This window comes from Perognathus longimembris, chromosome 4 (assembly GCF_023159225.1).
Source record: "Perognathus longimembris pacificus isolate PPM17 chromosome 4, ASM2315922v1, whole genome shotgun sequence".
NCBI classification, from domain to species: Eukaryota; Metazoa; Chordata; class Mammalia; order Rodentia; family Heteromyidae; genus Perognathus; species Perognathus longimembris.
The window spans coordinates 54,029,947-54,045,135 of NC_063164.1; the positions used below are offsets into that span (position 1 = coordinate 54,029,947).

Below are 15,189 nucleotides of genomic sequence, written 5' to 3' on the forward strand. Positions count from 1 at the left end.
AACCAGATAAATGTAAAATGTAGGATTAAAAGGAAAATTTAACCCATACTATAATGAAAACAATGTCATTATTGTGTTTAAAGTTTTTCATGGTAACTGATAGATTGCATTTAAAAGCTGTAAAACAAATCCTTATTTTTTACATTTATGAAATAATAGAAAAATTGCACACAGAACTGTCAATTTTGTGTGTGTGTGTATGATGTAGTGTGTATGTGTGTGTGTGTGTGTGCTTGAGGATCAGACTGAAGGCTTCATACTTTCTAGACAATCACTCTTTCTCTGAACGACAACCCTAGTCCATAGTAGTCAGCTTTTTAGAGTCAGAAGGAAGAATGGTGTTTGCCAGTGTCTTAGGAACAAGAGGAAAGGAGATTTACTGTTTAATGGGCCTAGTTTCATAAGATAAAAGTGTTCTGCAGATGAAAGGATTGTGGCATAAAAATGTTAATGTCTCATCATTTAAAAATAATGTGGTAAAATTTATGCTATGTGTATTTTACCACAATTTAGGAGACTGAATATTTCTCTCTCTCTCTCTCTCTCTCTCTCTTTTTTTTTTTTTTGCCAGTCCTGGACCTTGGACTCGGGGCCTGAGCACTGTCCCTGGCTTCTTTTTGCGCAAGGCTTGCACTCTGCCACTTGAGCCACAGTGCCAATTCTGGCCATTTTCTATATAAGTGATTTCCTGGGGAATCGAACACAGGGCTCCATGTATATGAGGCAAGCAAGCACTCTTGCCACTAGGCCATCTTCCCAGCCCCCTGAATTTTTTTCTCACTGTACTAAATCTTTGCTGCGTGTTTGAGAAATTTACTCTTGTCTTCTCTGAAGCTTTAGTAGCCATCATCTTTTTAAAATAATTTATATAAAATTTGAGGAATAATTTATGTAATGTGATTATAACTATATCATTCCATGTAAATTTACAGATTGTGACGATATCCAATCACTTTTAAAATGCTTCCATCACCTCAGAAAGTTCCTCGGGTTCTCTGGTAGTCAATATCTATTTTTGGCTCTAGACAAACACTGAACTGTTTTTTTTTTGTCTCTGTAGATTTTTCTTTTCTGGTTATGTCATATAAATGAAATCATATAATGTGAAGTCTTTTGCATCTAGCTTCTCTAACTTAGCATAATTTTTCTGAGTAAGCTGTAAGCTTTATGGTTTCTTGGTTGCTTTATTGCTACACTGTAATGGGGATCTCAGTGCTTCCTTATGCTATTTTTTCTTTTAAATTCTAGGAAGATGAAAGATTCCAAGTGGAACCATGCACTGAGGATTGACTTTACTTTTGGTACTGTGATTTTATTACAGCAATTATCAGAAGACTTGGGTTTTTAAAATAATTTATTTCAGTGCTTCCTGGAATAAGCCCATGCAGAGATCTACAGAGAAATAATTCACAGACTTAGATGACAATTTTGACAAATGACATAGAAATTTCTCCCTCATAGCTTGGCTGAATAGACCTGAGAAACAATAAAAGGCAATAATCTCCCTGAGTCACCCTGAAGTCTGCACATTGGTGGTGGAAATCATTCTTTTCAGCTCCAGGTCCACAGAGAACTAGAATCTTCCTTCAACAGCCTTATCAAGGCCAGTATAAAAACTCAGGAAAGCAAAACAGGTACAAACAAGCCAGCACCTTTTGATGAATTTTATTAGTACTGCACTCACTGGTCTGGGACAATAATAACCTTATCAATAAGCACTATCATTCATTCAGCAGAATCTCTGAGATGCTAAGCCCATAAAACATAAGGTAAATACTACCAGATATGTAAAATCAGGAGTTCTTGTGTAAATATTTGGGAAATTAAAGAAGAGTTTTCTACAGTAAACTATAAATTCAGTAAGGCACAAAGCAGGAAGGTGACTTTCAGGTACATTGTGATGTGTTCAATTTTAGTAATAATATTTTTTCCTGATTTCATACTTCCTAATATAGTTCTCATGGATACAGTGGCTAATATGTTACTCATGATCATGTTATTTACACCCTTATCTGCTGATTTTTGAGTTGTTAAAAACAAAGGAACCAGAAGTATGATAAAAGACCTATAATCAGAGATTTCTGATGATAATATGTTTCTAGACACAGCACCATGTATTCTAAGATGAAAATAATATCTGTTCTCATGCTACGGTCCATCTTTGGTGTCATTTAGAGAACACTGTCTTCATTCTTTTCTTATTTTTTAGTAGGCCTCAAACGCACTGTTAGAAAAGTTGGGACAGAAAAAACAAAAAGGAAGCTTTTGAAAATAGTGTGAGCATATATTCTGAGGACTCAGGATATTTCTGCCCACTCAAAACTGGAGTCTGCTTTCCAAAGTAAATGCAAAGAGGGTATATACTTCATAGAATACAATTACATTTTTATTTTTTTTCTTGCTATAGAAACCTTTATTTGATGCCAGGAATGTCTCGTCTAGGGGCTCTCCCAGGCTCTTGACTCATTCAATGGTATAGCTGTCTAGTAGTCTTGCAGAAAAGAACTACAGAGCCCAGAATGCTTTTTCCACCGTATTTTCCCGCGAGATTTCCGGAGGGCGTTCGTAACCAATCGCTTCATGGAGAGCCTGCACTATCAGCCAATCATAGGCAGCTTGGCCCTGGGAGACGGGTGGCGGGAAGCACAAAGCATTTGAAGTGGGAAATTTGCGCGGGTGCCTAAGCGGGTTGTGGGCACCGACTGGTGACTGGAGGTGGCGCTGATCCAGTTGAGGGAAGACGGAGGGGCTCAGGCCTGTCCTCCCAGGTGAGCTGTGTGGGAGCCACGCTGGGCCCTTTGACTCGTCTGCCGCCATGGGGGAATAGTTTCTTTGGGGCTGGGGCTTGTGCCTACTGCTGGCGCCGGCGGCTTTTGGAAAAGGCGTGGCTCTCAGCTGCAGTTCCGGAAGGGCCGCGGGGAAGCGGGGTGCGGGCTGTCACTAAGGGACATCTGTTTGGCTTTCCTGGCAAGGTTGGGGGTGGGGGTGGGGTGTTACGGAGAACTGGCGGGACCTGGAGTCTTACCTTTTACAAAGAAGGGTTCCGCGTCCCTGAGAGAGAGGGTGAGCTCTGTGCGTGCCCCGGGCCGAACCGGGCAAACTCACTCCCGTGTCCTTGTAACTTGCTGTTTTTGTTTGGGTGTTGGAGGAACAGACAGGGTAGGTGTTGTCGTTCGTGGGGTGGTAGAAGAAACTCAGTAGATGCTGAAGAGACGGGGTAGGGGTGGCTGGCTGGAGGAGGTCTGAGAAGTCCTCTATTTTGCCAGTGAGAAAAACGCAGTCACAGCGCGCCGCTCCCCCCGCCCCCATGCCTCCCCATCACTGAGCTGGAGTGGCCGGTGCCCTGACAGACTAACCAGTGTTTAGGAGGACAAAGAGTCTTGGACTCTTAATCACAATTTTAGTTTAGTTTAGTTGGTATATTTTTTGTTTTTGTTTTTGCCAGTCCTGGGGCTTGAACTCAGGCCTGAGGACAGTCCCTGGCTTCTTTTTGCTCAAGGCTAGCACTCTACCACTTCAGCCATGGCGCCACTTCTGGCTTTTTCTATATATGTGGTGCTGAGTAATCGAACTCAGGGCTTCGTGTATATGAGTGAGCACTTTACCACTAGGCCATATTCCCAGCCTCTTAATCACAATTTTAATATCTAGAACTAAAGCTAAATTGCTGACCATGTTGTATAAGGGTTGAGCTGTCAAAGTAGACTGGTTTGGAATGTGGTGTTTATTTGCTTCCAATAACTTTAAAATACAAAATGTATTCTTTGTGTTTTGTAGTCTTACACAATGGTAGAGGATGAGCTGGCACACTTCGATAAAAGCATAAGTGAATTTGGGAGTAAGTTCCGAAATACTCTGAGTGAAACTCCCTATCAGATGGTGGGACTGAGAGATGCCTACAAGGACTCCATTAAAGCACTGTCAGGTAGCCTTAACTGGTGACTTGTCCTTTTTGTTTTTATATTTTCTAATGTTATATTAGCTGAACTGGAGCATTGATTTCAATATCTCTTTCAGAAAAGCTGTCTGTGAAATTAAAAGAAGAAGAAAAAATGGTCGAGATGTTTCTGGAATATCAAAATCGTATGTAAAGTACTAGATCACAGAGTGCTTTTAGATTAAGCATCTTTACATGAAATCTCACATACAAGTAAGGCAGTATAATGTGTTTAAACATTCACACACACTCATATTCTAAAATATATACGTGTGTGTATGTGTGTGTGTTCTTACCACCCAGCTTGAGATAGAGGAGATAGGGCATCTCATATTCTTTCCTCTTACCTTCTGCAACTGTTAACAGTGTTTAGTTTTACTATTGTAAGTCTGAAAATGGATGGGAAGTGGTAGAGAAGTTGCTGGAAGAACTGGTTGGCTAGTTAGTAGATACCATATGTACCAAGAAGATATATAAGCTTTGTGTTTCAGGAGGCGGGAGTTACTATAGATTTGTAACCTGGAAAGTAATATTGTACTTACACTTCAAAAAAAGCACAGATATTTGTCCTAGACCATCAGATTAACTCAAAACTTGTTGCTCATGTTCATAGCATTACTTCACCTCTGGAATGTGAGAGGAAGACAAGTGGAAAGGATAAGGAAAGACAGAATTAACAACTAGAGTGTAAAGGAAGTAAGATGTCATAGACATTAGAAACCAGAAAGGTACTGTCTACAGTGGAAGTTGTAGTAGGGCCAATAAAGTAGACTGATATAGGTAATATTTAGGGAGTAGGAAAAGTGGAAGGGATTTATTCACTTGCCAGTTGTTGAGTCTACTGTTCTGTAGTAGGTACTATTCTTTTTTTTTTAAGTTTTTATTATAAAACTGATGTACAGAGAGGTTACAGTTTCATACGTTAGGCATTGGATACATTTCTTGTACTGTTTGTTACCTTGTCCCTCATACCCCCCTCCCTCCTCCCCCTTACCCTTTCTCCCCCTGAGGTGTTCAGTTCACTTACACCAAACAGTTTTGCAAGTATTGCTTTTGTAGTTGTTTCTCTTTTTTACCCTGTGTCTCTCAATTTTGGTATTCCCTTTCAATTTCCTAGTTCTAATACCAGTATACACGGTTTCCAATATACTCAGATAAGATTACAGAGATAGTGTAGATACAATCACAAGAAGGTGATACAAGAACATCATCAATAGTAGAAGCTACAGATACACATGGGATGTTGAAAGTAGTTACAACTGTGATATAACAATCATTTCCATAAAATGGAGTTCATTTCACTTAGCATCATCTTATGTGTTCATAAGGGTATAGCTATTGGTCTCTTGTGATCCTCTGCTGTGACTTGCCTAAACCTGTGCTAATTATTCCCAATAAGGGAGACCATAGAGTCCATGTTTCTTTGGGTCTGGCTCACTTCACTTAGTATAATTTTTTCCAAGTCCTTCCATTTCCTTACAAATGGGGCAATGTCATTCTTTCTGATAGAGGCATAAAATTCCATTGTGTATATGGTACTATTCTTTTTTTAAAAAAATTTTTTTTGCCCTTGCCCTGGGTCTTGAACTCAAAGGTTGGTTATTGTCCCTAAACTTTTGTGCTCAAGGCTAGTGCTCTACCAGTCAAATATGAAGCATTTCACTGAATGTTAAGTTTTGTAACCTTTTAAAAAAACAATTCTGCTTAATATTTAATCAAGTAGCAAATCCCCACTTATCTTTGATTTCTTTTTGATTCTGAGAAGAGCTTTCTCTATGTAGTTAATTTTATACTCATAAACACTGATTTTCAGGTTTTGTTTTGTATATAAATATTTACATATAGAATTTATTTTGGATTCCGGCATTATTTAGGGAATAATTTACTCCTGGATTAAAGTGTCTTGATCTCAAGTGTCACTTCTGACAGACAAGTCCCTCGACTTGTTAATCTTTCACTTATGTCTTCTTAACTATTTTTGCCAGCATATGGTTAATGGATTTAGCTATTACTTTTGATAGTCTTTTTTTGCTCTCCCTCTATTTCTTTTGGGAATGCATTAAATGTGGAGGTGAATCTGGGAAGTAATGGCATTTAGAAACATAAAACGTCACTCCAGAAATCAAATATGTCTCTCCACTATGTTATACAATTTTTTTCCGCATAATGCCTACATATTTCTTGTTCTAGATCATTCTTTTTTTGTTTTTTATTACTGAAAACATGACATCCCTCTGGAATAGCTTAACTAAATATTTAAAAACGTATGCACAGTTGATTGTGGGTAGTGCATGCCTGTTAGTCTCATATACTCTGGAGATAGAGGTAATAGAATCACTTGGAACCTTGAGTTTGAGACCAGATAGGACAACATAGGGAGACCCTGTCTAATTACAACAAAATAATAAGCACATCATAAAGCTCAACTGGCTTTGTTTCTCGCTTTTCTGAGAGTTCTTGGACTTTTGTGTAATTCTGTGTTTTCGTGTTGACAGAGGTCAGAGTGGCCTCCTAGTGTTACTTTCTTCTCCAGGTTTAGCACAGGCTTTGTTGTTAGTTGTATTTTGAGCATGTGTATGAGGGGTGGGGTCCCTGCAGAAGCTGAGTGTTTAAAGCACTAGGAGAACAGAATTAAGTAGGTTATTTTTTTTTTTTTTTGCGTTTGCTATTTGTGACTTTGGAATCATTAGAAAATGATTATCAGTCAAAACATTCTTTACATCCAGGAAGCTGAAGCAGGAGGAGCCTGGGTTTGAAGCCAGCTTAGGCTGCATGAGACCCTATCTCAAAACACAAAACTCATTCCTTATTAGTCGTATAAAAGGGAATGCACTTTGTATTTTCTTTGTTCTATGTCTGAGAGCAGAGGTGTATGTATTAATACCCCTGCCCTGTGCTCCATCCAGAGATCTGCAGGCAGAATAAGATCATCCAGGAAAAAAAAGAGCACCTCTTACAGTTGGTGGCTGAAGTCAAAGGCAAAAAGCAGGAGCTGGAAGTACTGACAGCAAACATCCAGGATCTTAAGGAAGAATATTCTAGGAAAAAAGAAGGTACGTATCAGTAAGCCATATTCTTCAAACATGAATCCTCATTTCATATCGGTGATGGTTCCCAGTCCTATATGTTAAAGATAGATAACACACCTCAGGATATAACCAGCACTCATGTCTTCAGGGCTATGTTTCCTTTTGTTTTCCTTAGAGGGCTTCCTCCTTTTCTGTTGTAATTGGCATTAATGTGACGGTTAATTAAGTAGAGTAGGAGACTGTGTCATTTAAGATTTGCCTCTGAGAAGTCTATGATTTCTGTTACATATGTTTATTGACTGTAAGTCTAGGTAGGTAAATAGGGGCACTCAGGTTGCAAAACCTCTTTTTCTGAAGACACATTATTATCCAAGTGAATATGGAGGAGACTTACTGGCTCAAAAAAGTCAGCTCTTCAAACCTTTTGAAAGTAGCAGTTTGTTTTATTAATGATGTTTCTTATAGACTTCTTACCCACAGTTAAATTGTGAAATTGTTTTTATCAGCCATCAGCTATTTGTGATTCTTTGTAATTTTTAAAATTTTATTATTTGTATTTGAAAATGCTAACAACAGAAGGGCTACAGTTACATAAGTCAGGCAAAAAGTACATTTCCTTTTGGACCATGTCACACGTTCCCTCACTCCCAGTTTTTCCCTCCCATCCTACTCACAATTTGTATAGTTCACTTTCAACATAGTGTTTGGTTTATACCGTAGTTGCATTTGTTTGCCCTTTGTCCCTTCATTTCTGTACCTCCCCTTACACACCCAAAGACATAAGACAAACAGGACAAAAAGAAAACAAATATTTGTTTTAGATTCTTGTGTTAACTTGAAGAGAAACTGAACTAGCATGAAATAAGTTTACCTCGTGAGGAAGTAGTTATGTCTAAAGAAATAGAATGTTTTTCTCATAAAGTAGTTATTAATATTAGTCTATCCAGAAAAAGCAACATAATGTAAAGGCAGTCCATTTCTGTGCTTGCTATACAACCCTTTGGCCTGATTATCTGTGCCTTAAGCATTTTTCCTTTCATCTGGAATGAGCAGATATCCCTTTTGCTAGTTGGTAGAAATAGAAACTGAATAAATATAAAGATTCAAATTTTTTATATATACTTTTTAAAAATAGTTTTCAAGTTTCTCAATTTTAATTCCATGAGAATGAATTGAGAGGTACTTAAATTGCCTGCTACATTGTGTTTGTTTTTTAATCATAGCTATTGCCACTGCTAACAAAGCTAATGAAGAGAGGTTGAAAAGGCTGCAGATGTCAGCAGATGTGTATAAAGATCGACTTGGACTAGAAATTAGAAAAATTTATGGTAAGTTGTATTTTTAAGAAGGGAAATTTTAAGAAATATTTTGAACTAAAATAATAACTACAGTATTATCTTTGTAGAAAATAAGAAAAAATTAGTTAAAAACATCATCCCCAAATAACTTTTGGTGCTTCGATTATTTGATTTTTTAATGAGTGTATTTTTGGTATGGTTATCAACATGCAAAGACTTTCTGAACTTTCTTCTCACTATTGTTTGTATCTTTATCATTTTTCCTGTTGCCCTAATAGTAGTCATCTCAAATCACCATATAGTTCTTCATTCTACTAGTGTAGCATGCTTTATCTGTTGGTTTAACAGTGTAACACATATATTACTTCTCCCAAGTTATGGATTCTGTGAGTCTTTTAGTTTTAGAAATACTAAAGCAAACACTGATGCCCCATTTTCTTTTGTTCTTTTTCCATTTTATTTTGGCATACTGGGACTTGGACGCTGAGCCTCATGCTTGCTTGATAGACACTCTGAAACCTAAAATTTGTGTTTTACTTATTTTTGAGTTAAGTATTTTTAGTCTAAATAGAGTATCTTCCTTTTTTGCCACCTCTTAACTTTGATAGTCCTACCAACATCTCCAGTGTAGCTAAGAGGAGAGGTTTATACCACCATAATCAGCTTTTGTGTTGCGATAGGGTCTTACTAGGTTTTTGCCTTGGCTAGTCCTGAACCCTTCACCTTCCTTGTAGCTGGGATTATAAATGTGAGCTACTGCCATCCAAAGGGATCACTAGATTAAAATAAATGGATACTTTTATTGCTTTACTTACATATGTGCTAATTTACAATAATGTCTGTTGTTTTTGAGCTTCCCAAGCTCATTGTCAGGCTTGGTGATTAACTCAGAGGACTCAGAATATATTGTTCTCCTGCTTGCCTGTAGAGGTATGTTGCAACCTGCACTGGACTTGTGAGACTGCAGGTAGTAATAAATGCTACATAAACTGTGTATCATTTAAAGGAATTACTTAGTGGCTTCTCTTTGCCATATCCAAATTACCAGCATTTATTAGCATTTTAGGGCTATTAAGTAAACAAGGTGAACTTGGAATATAAGCCCTCCAATATGTCAACAACCTGGTAACTAAGATGCCCATTACAGGTGGGCAGTGTGGCTATGCTGGACAAAGGGATGATTGACATCCTGGGACAACAGATCGGTAGGGCACGATATTGTATTATAGGGCACGATATTGTATTACACAGTTTAGGCAGTTCACAATTTCTAATTTATCAGTGTATTTCTGGAATTTCCCATTCAATATTTTTGGACCTTGATTACTGAGTAATTAAAATCACAGAGAAATGAAGGTCACTTCAGTCCTACTCCTGGATAAGATTTATTACAATGAAAGTCTATGAAACAGTGTTAGCAAAGAAGGCACACATTGCAAAATGTAGAGGGAATTAGGCACAAGTGTTTCAGAGTCCCAAACAGAATCCAACAAGATGGATTTTTATTATTTGAAGCATTGACTTGTGACAACACATGTGAATGAAGAAGGCTTATTAACTGAAAGCTCATTAGAAAATCTAGGAGCTTGTACCTGGTTTCCTTGGACTTTATACATCTTTTATTTTTGCTGGCTTTTTTGAATCCTTTTGCAGGGTGATCTTGGGGACCAAGACTTACTAACCCAAGACCATCCTGACAAGCAGGGCTTCCTAAGGTTCTTAAGACTAGCAATCTCAGGCCTCCTTTGTTAACTCTTACACGTATTTATCTGTCTCTGTTGTCTGAAAAGACCCATTTCATTGTGTTCTTGAGCCTGAGAAGTCTCTGGAATGAAAGAATTAATAGAAGACTGGCTTCACTGACTCACACCCATGATCCTAGTTATGCAGGAGAGTGAGATCTAAAGATTGGGGTTCAAAGTCAGCCCTGGCAGAAAAATTGCATGAAACTATTTCCAGCTAACCAACAAAAAGCCAAGAGCGAAGCCCAAGTGGTAGAGTATCAGCCCTGATCTACAAAGCTAAGGAACAGTGCCCAGGTCCTGAGTTCAAGCTCCAGTACCAGAACACACACACACACACACACACACACACTCTCTCTCTCTCTCTCTCTCTCTCTCTCTCTCTCTCTCTCTCTCTCTCTCTCTCTCTGTCTCTCTCTCTTTCTCTTACAGATATTAGCCAGAAAGAAAAGAACCTTATTGGGACAAGATCCCACAGCTCCCTGTGGTAGTGCTACGTAGTATTTGGCAAAATGTCCACCAAGCTAGCTCTAAGAGCATTTTGTTCCAATTAAAATTTGGGGGAGAAGGCATAAAATGCTTATATTGGGCCTCCTCTGGCTATAGTTAAGAGGTGGCATTCTGTGAAGATGAATAATATTGTGATAGGAAGGAAGTTCATCGGGATAGGAAGAAGTCATTGTTGCTTTTAATTGACTGGGGTTGTAAGCAGGATTTGGACCTACAGAGTTCTGTGGACTTGAAGTAAGAATTTAACATATGTTCAAGAGTTCCAAACTGTCTTATATAAGAAAACACTTGAACTTCCCCATTTCTCCTACTGTCTTCCAACTGTCAAAATTTTTCTGTTATCACCAGAACTGTACATTAAGTTTTTAAAAAAGCATTTCTTTGATGTGTTTCCTTTCTTAAAGGGTGACAATTTTTTCCTATTTCTTTACTAATCATATATTTTTGCTGTTTGACTTTTTAACTTACATATCACTTAGTCTTGAAGTTTTCCCTGTGTGTTGCACTGATTTTTTAAACTAATTAGACCAAGTTTTTAGTAAAAATGATTAACCTTTTGAGTAAATAAGAATATAAGATTCAACTCTGACCTTTAGATGTGTGGTATACTTAAGTTTATTATTCTTTGCTATCCTCTTGGGTTTTCTTTGTTGTTGTTGCTGTTGTTTTTTAAATAGCCAGATTTAAGACTTTAAAGTTATTTTTAGATTTCAAGTAGAACTTTTTCATAGCCCTTGAAGTCCGGAAATGATGTTTTAAGGAAGTACAATGTTATAAAAGCTCTTTCGTGTCCCTCCCAGTTTCCTAGTGTACAACTCCTAAAATCTTTGAGATCTCTAAAGTGAAGAATGTCACTTTGTGTTCAGATGAGTTGACTGATGGCCAGCTTCCACATGGTTGGCTTCAAGATGGTGGGGGATTGTCACCTGAATACCACCCTCCAACTTCTGAGGAGAGGAGGGGAAGAGAGCTGCATAGCTGATCATCAAACATGTACAGAATGAAGCTTATTATAATAAAAGCACTAACAGAGCTTTTAGATAACTGAACACTGAGGTTTTTGGAGAGAGAGAGAGACAGGGCCAGAAAAGGGATGGAAGTTCCATATCCTGCCTCCTATACTTTGTCTTTCACGTTTTTCCATCTATATACTCTACAACATCCTTAATAATAAGTCAATGTAAGTAAAGTGTTTCAGTTCTATGAACTCAAGCAAACCAATCCAGCACAAGGAAAGGATGGTGGTGGGCTCTCCTCGGGGAAAGTGTCAGGACTGAATTGAATTAGAGGATAACCAACTGATATCCACAGCAGAACTGATGTAGGAACTATTGACCCACCCATATACACTATCAATTGTTGAGTGACAGAGAGACAGAAAAGGAAAAGTACTTAGGCACATTTTTTTTTCATATGTCTTCAGAGGAAGAGAAAACCCCTGAAATCTTGTTTTCCTTGGTATGCATTCTTTCCGTAACTATTAACAGTTATAAAAATCTGGTGTTATTGACATAACTACTTCATTCTGAAGTTGAATGGGAGATAGTTTTGTTTGTGTCTTTAAATCAAAGTAAGATTTATTTTTAAATTGAAAGGTTTTAAATAAGCTCTCCTGTTTTTATATGACAGGAAAAAATTAAAAAATGCTTGTGAATTTGTACTTTATGGCAATTATCTTGAATTTCTACTGGGCATTTACTCCTTTTAGGAGCATTTGAAGGTCTTTTGAAAAGTAGAATTAATGTCCAGGTAGCAAGAAAAATGTAAGTTGTTTAATAGTACCTTTTCATTGTGGTAAAATAGGTAACATAGATTTGCCATTTTAACCATTTTAGGTGTGTAAATTCAGTGATGTTAATTACATTTACAATGTTGTACAACCGTTGCTGACCATCTTCTAATAGCCACTCTATTTTCTGCTTCAAAGAATTTATCTATTTTATGTAAATGGAATCATATACATTTTGTCCTTTTGTTTCCTCATCTCATTTAGAATTACATTTTCAAGGATTATCCACATTACAATACATATGAGAGCATCTTTTTGTGTGTGTATGAATGAACAATGTCCTGCTGAATGTATATGTTCCATTTTGGGTTTTACCTATTGTGGGACACTGGATTGCTTTCATTTGATTATTATATATAACACATTTAACATTGGCTTACAGCTAGCTATCTCTTTGAATCTCTCTTGTGTTCTTCAGTTTGGGAGGTTTAAAAACATGTTTCTTGTATTTAGACTTAACTGGATCTTTATGATTATCATATTGTCTTATTTTATGGTTTGTCTTTTCCTTTAAAGATGTTTTAAATTTCAGTGATATCCAGTTTATTTGTTTCTTTTGTTTATGCTTTTGACATCATATTTAAATTAAAATTAACTTAGAACTTCTATATTTAGAAATACTGCTTAAGTGGGTACATACGCTCAGCAATACAATATTGATCATAGGTATGGAAAGAAAGCTTTCTCCATTGAAAGTTGGCATGCTAAAATATTCTCATGCTAAATTATTAATTGCTTTTCAGGTGGCAAATTGCAGTTTATATTCACTGGTATTGACCCCAAGCAGCCTGAGACTCCGTTTATGTTTTCCTTACATTTAAATGAAGCAAGAGACTACGAAGGTGTGTATTCAGTGCTCTTAACTTGTGTTTAAGATTAGCATCCCCAAGTGGTCTTTGGATTAGGTAACTGAGTAATATGAAATGTAAAATTCCCACAATCCTTTTCTTCCTTTTCCAGTCTTCCTTTGTGACAGAAAGAAAGGATGTGAGGATAGTTTTGATTTATAGATACACTATACTGTGTAGGAGCCTAGTAACCTCTCTTCAAGATAGTACAGTGCCACAGTGATTGAAAATCTACAAGACCAAACATTATTGCACTCATACAAATATGAATTTCTTTTTAGACAACTTAAGACTAAAGTCCTAAAAGGCATGCCTACTGGAATGTGAACCTTATAGTTTAAGCAGATAACTTTAAAGTCAAATTAATGTAAGTTAGTTACTATTCTTCAGCAGACCAAAGGCCTTTGATACCTGGGAATATACGATTAATAGTAGTGTGACTAATATGAGTGTAAAAATATTTAACCAGGTGCCTTTTGCTATTCTCTGCTGTGCTTATGGTCCTTAGTCCTCAGTGGTCTATATCAGAGCTAGAAATCTGATGATTCAGACTACAAAATGCTAGTCTATTATACACTCTATATGAGGGTCACTATTGTTTGTCACTTTGAGTCTCATTGGATCAATAGACTTTATTAATACTACTCTTAAAAACAGCAATCACATTTTCTAGTGACTTCCATTTTACTTGTACAAACTAGCCATTTCTTCGTTAATTGTTAGATATTATAAATTGATACTGAAATTTGTATTCATCTTGATCCAGTGTTGAGATACTGGAAGTCCATCAGATCAAAGTTTAGAAACTGCTCAGATAGTTAAAAGTTTAAACAAAATGTGTGGTGTGGGTATAAGATGAAGGAAAATGGCATTCAGCATCTCTGAGCCCTGCAGTTTCTCCAGTACTATTTGTCTAAATGTAAAGCCGGATTGTAGTATTTTAGATTTGAATATTTAGAGGTTAAGGAAAGGTCTAAAAGATAGTTATCATCAAATGTATCATTTTATGCTCAAACCATTTTAGAGAATGTAATTGACATTCAGATCAGATGAGCACATGTACATTAGAAACACTTCTCTCCCATTTAAAAAATAAAAACAACCCTTATTTATATTATCTTTTTTTTTCTTCTAGTGTCAGATAGTGCTCCTCATCTTGAGTGCCTTGCAGAATTGCAAGAGAATGTGAGGAAGACCAACAATTTTTCAGCTTTTCTTGCCAATGTTCGGAAAGCTTTTACTGCAATGGTTTATAATTAATGTCTAAATAGTATATAAAGATCATTGTTTCTTTTTCTGTCATGTATCCTTTTGTAAAAGAGTTCCCATACATTGTCTACTTATAATTCATTGCTTTTTTGTGATATTTCTATGGGGTGTATAGGAAACCAGACCAGAGGCAAATGTGCCTCTTCGATGTAAATGTTTGAGCTGGCGAAGCAGCAAAGTGAGAAAAGCTCTCCGCCCTTCCCCTAGTTGCCTAAAAGTAAGACATAACATTGTAAAAGTGACTTTGCTCTTCATGTCCACAAGGCAAACAGAAGGCCACCACGAAAGAGAATCTTTCCCAGTTCACACATGGCGGCAGGAGAATTCATAAACCTTACTTCACTGCTTTCTTTCCATTACCTCATGTTCCACTGCTCCCCACCTCTGGAAGCCTAAACTGCTTTCTTCTGTAAAAAACTTTTCTTTGTTGATGACCCTATGTAAGCCAGAGCTCTAAGCAACTTCTTCGAGTTACCATCCCATGTGATGTATTCTGCGTGCATTAATAAAGTTGCTTGCATTTATCTTTGTTACCCTGTCTTGTTACAGTTGTTTCCAAAGTGTGAATTTTCAAAGGGTTGACATAAGTCTTTCCTGCCACTTGTATCCTTTTAAGTTATTTTAATTAATGTCTTAAGAGAAGATTGACAAAGTAAATGTGCCCTTTTAAAAATGAGGTGTAGTTAATATACTCTGTATTTTCTTTTTGTTAAGTATCAGGCATGAAGAAGTATATGTATGGCTAGCACTGGGAATGGGAATTTGTA

General features: G+C 37.0%; 1 protein-coding gene across 2 annotated transcripts; it reads left to right on the top strand.

Moving 5' to 3' along the window:
- The first annotated feature begins 2,639 nt into the window (after positions 1 to 2,639).
- On the top strand, positions 2,640 to 14,955 carry Spc25 (SPC25 component of NDC80 kinetochore complex). Of its 2 annotated transcripts, XM_048345287.1 has the most exons (7): positions 2,640 to 2,768; positions 3,778 to 3,925; positions 4,018 to 4,083; positions 6,844 to 6,990; positions 8,190 to 8,294; positions 13,049 to 13,147; positions 14,289 to 14,955. In XM_048345287.1, exons 2-7 carry the CDS (start codon positions 3,787 to 3,789, stop codon positions 14,411 to 14,413), a joined length of 681 nt encoding a protein of 226 aa, XP_048201244.1. In that variant the 5' UTR covers positions 2,640 to 2,768; positions 3,778 to 3,786; the 3' UTR covers positions 14,414 to 14,955. The 2 variants fall into 2 exon arrangements, with proteins under 2 accessions (XP_048201244.1, XP_048201243.1); XM_048345286.1 differs by lacking the exon at positions 2,640 to 2,768 and having other exon boundaries at positions 3,575 to 3,925.
- The last annotated feature ends 234 nt before the right edge of the window (positions 14,956 to 15,189 follow it).

Bases quoted from the DNA above. Each gene is read 5' to 3' on its own strand.
- Spc25 (XM_048345287.1), top strand. From the start codon at position 3,787: ATGGTAGAGGATGAGCTGGCACACTTCGATAAAAGCATAAGTGAATTT. The intron at 8,295-13,048 runs GTAAGTTGTATT...ATTGCTTTTCAG, and splicing joins AGAAATTAGAAAAATTTATG to GTGGCAAATTGCAGTTTATA. The intron at 13,148-14,288 runs GTGTGTATTCAG...TTTTTCTTCTAG, and splicing joins TGAAGCAAGAGACTACGAAG to TGTCAGATAGTGCTCCTCAT.